Source organism: Apaloderma vittatum, unplaced genomic scaffold, assembly GCF_000703405.1.
Source record: "Apaloderma vittatum isolate BGI_N311 unplaced genomic scaffold, ASM70340v1 scaffold2670, whole genome shotgun sequence".
Classification (NCBI taxonomy): Eukaryota; Metazoa; Chordata; class Aves; order Trogoniformes; family Trogonidae; genus Apaloderma; species Apaloderma vittatum.
Genome location: NW_009693799.1, coordinates 46,527 through 49,130, shown reverse-complemented (window position 1 = coordinate 49,130; position 2,604 = coordinate 46,527). Strand labels below are relative to the sequence as shown.

The window sequence follows — 2,604 nt, the reverse complement described above, 5'->3', positions numbered from 1 at the left end:
CATGAATGTAGAATTTGGATTTCGAGCTAAATTCCTACCAGTTTAAGATGTATTTTAACCAATTCTACTCAAGCAAATAGCGTGCATGTATGGGGGGGGACTGCTACATTACTGCAGAGATTTGTAAAGCAGATCCAGTTGACAGCCATTTTTTCATCCTGTATAAAAGAACACATTATTCCAAACATAATATAGGCTTGAAATCACTAAAAACAAGAAGCAGACATTGTATAACATTTGGAAGAGACTTGCATTTTCGGAAGAAAGCCCTCATTTGAGCTTGAGGGGGAAAGGGAGATGAAAAAACAAGTCTCATTCTGCCAGACAACACAACAGTCTATGAAGGGATGCTTTGTAAAGTCTCTCTTGAACAATTCTAAAAAGCACCATGCCACAAAGGGCTTTATTGATATTTTCACTTAATCTCTCCTGCGAGTGGTCACTGCAAAGCCAACCCTTATAAAGAAATAAAATATATTACATGGATTTAAAGGGTGTCATTTTGGTATATTTATTTTCAGGCAACGATGGAATACCAGATATTGAATACATCTACCTGTCTGCTGGTCCTTCTGTTTTTCATACCCATCGCTTCGGGTATCTGTCCTTCTAACTGTACATGCTCAGGAAACGACAGGAATGTGGACTGTTCAGGCAGAAACTTCACTGTACTGCCACAGGGACTTCAAGACAACATCACATATTTAAACCTGTCCTTTAACCAGTTTGTAGATCTCGATCACCAGTTAACGAGATTCACCAATTTGAGGACCCTTGATATTTCAAGTAATTGGCTCAAGAACGTTCCTGCCCACCTGCCCAAGTCCTTATGGGAATTATATGCCATAAACAACAACATCAAAGTTCTCCAGAAACTTGACACGGCTTACCAGTGGAATCTCAGAGTGCTCGACGTTTCCAGGAATATGGTGGAGAGAGCAGTTCTGATCAACAACACGCTCAGCAGCCTCAAGTTTCTCAATCTCAGTAGCAACAAACTGTGGACAGTTCCAACCAACATGCCCTACAACATAGAGACCGTGGATCTATCCCACAACTTCTTGTCCCAGATACTCCCGGGGACGCTGGTGAGACTACAGCACCTCACAAGCCTCTACCTGCACAACAACAAGTTCACGTACATTCCCGACAAAGCTTTCGACCAGCTCTCTCAGCTGCAAGTAGTGACGCTATACAACAACCCATGGGCCTGCAGCGACAAACAAAATATCCCTTATTTGCTCCAGTGGGTGCAGGGGACAGCTGCCAGCGTTATCGGGGCTCCCTGCGCCAGCCAGTCCGTGCCACTGGCCCCGGTGGCCTCCCACTCCCACACCCCCCGGCCTCCCGACCCAAGGGATGAAGGCAGCAGACAAAGCGGCTCCGCCAGCAGCAGCTGACCCAACCAAAATGACAAAAGTGCACAAACAGTTGAAAGCCAAGGAAGCGACCACCTTGGCCACCTCAAGCCGCGCGGTGCTGCTCACGAGCACAGACCGGCCCCTGCTCCTCTACCCAGAAGATGCGACGACGCGGCATGGCTCGCAGGAGGCAGCGGCCACGCGCACCGTCCACATCCAGGATCCCACCGCGGTGAACTCGAGCCTGACTCGCCCCACGGGGTCGGCCACGACTCCCATGACTCTGAGCATCACCAGCGGGATGCCCACAAACTACTCCCGACTGCCTCAAAGCACAACCGCTACCTTAAGGAAAGAGGAATCCACGACAAGTGTTCTCAACGCCCGCGTGCCCTCCAGAGCAAGTACCTGTGAGATGTATTTGTTTTGTGTCGTGATGCTTAACGCAGCAGCAGCCTTTATGGGCTAAGAGCTTGTATCTTGTGAAAACTACTGAGTTTATTCCTGTGGTACATACCTGGAATTAAATACATCCAGTTGAATAACAAATCAAACCCAAGAAAGGCAAAGTTCTGACCCTGATTAAAGAAAGTAACAGTTCTTAAAGGAGCGCACACTAACGTCTGGATACTAAGCTGCTACTTATTTTACTATGTCTTAACTCAGTAAAACTAACCTATCATTTTGTTTTTAAAATGTGCTTATTTTGTATTTGAATTTTTCATTTTACTTGCACAGAATAAAACATCAGGATTTTAAGTACTGATTTTACGTATGATTTTGTCATTAAACAACTGGAACAAACTCGAAGGCCTGTATCATATCTGCATTGTCTTGCTTGACCTGCCAGTGAGCAATTCCTGTAATATAGCAGCACAGATCCTGTGTAAGTTAGGATGACATGCAAAAGGAAGGGAAAAAATAAAGGAACTCAACCTAGCTGTTTCACTAATCCGAAGTTATTCCTGAGAAAAATCGCTAGCATGTGTATCTATGTTTGCTTCATATGTATTACGATATTTTAAATATGAAGAACACAGTTTTGAACTTAGGAATTAAATATGAAAATGCCATGATGTCTGCTGAGAGGGTGTAAACTGAGAAGGCAACATGGTCCAACTTTAGCATGGAAAAATGGTAAGGGCCGAGATATCTTCCTGCTGCCTTGACTTAAAGACTGCAGGCAAGTTATTTCTCACTCTCCATATTAAAAAAAAAAAAAAAAAAGCAAAAAGATTAAAGT

The 2,604-nt window shown here is 44.3% G+C and overlaps 1 protein-coding gene across 1 annotated transcript; it reads left to right on the top strand.

Moving 5' to 3' along the window:
* Window positions 1-527: 527 nt before the first annotated feature.
* OMG (oligodendrocyte myelin glycoprotein) lies at window positions 528-1,830 on the top strand. The gene is given in 2 exon segments (XM_009864852.1): window positions 528-1,321; window positions 1,323-1,830. Coding segments are annotated over 2 exon segments (1,302 nt in total).
* Window positions 1,831-2,604: the final 774 nt, after the last annotated feature.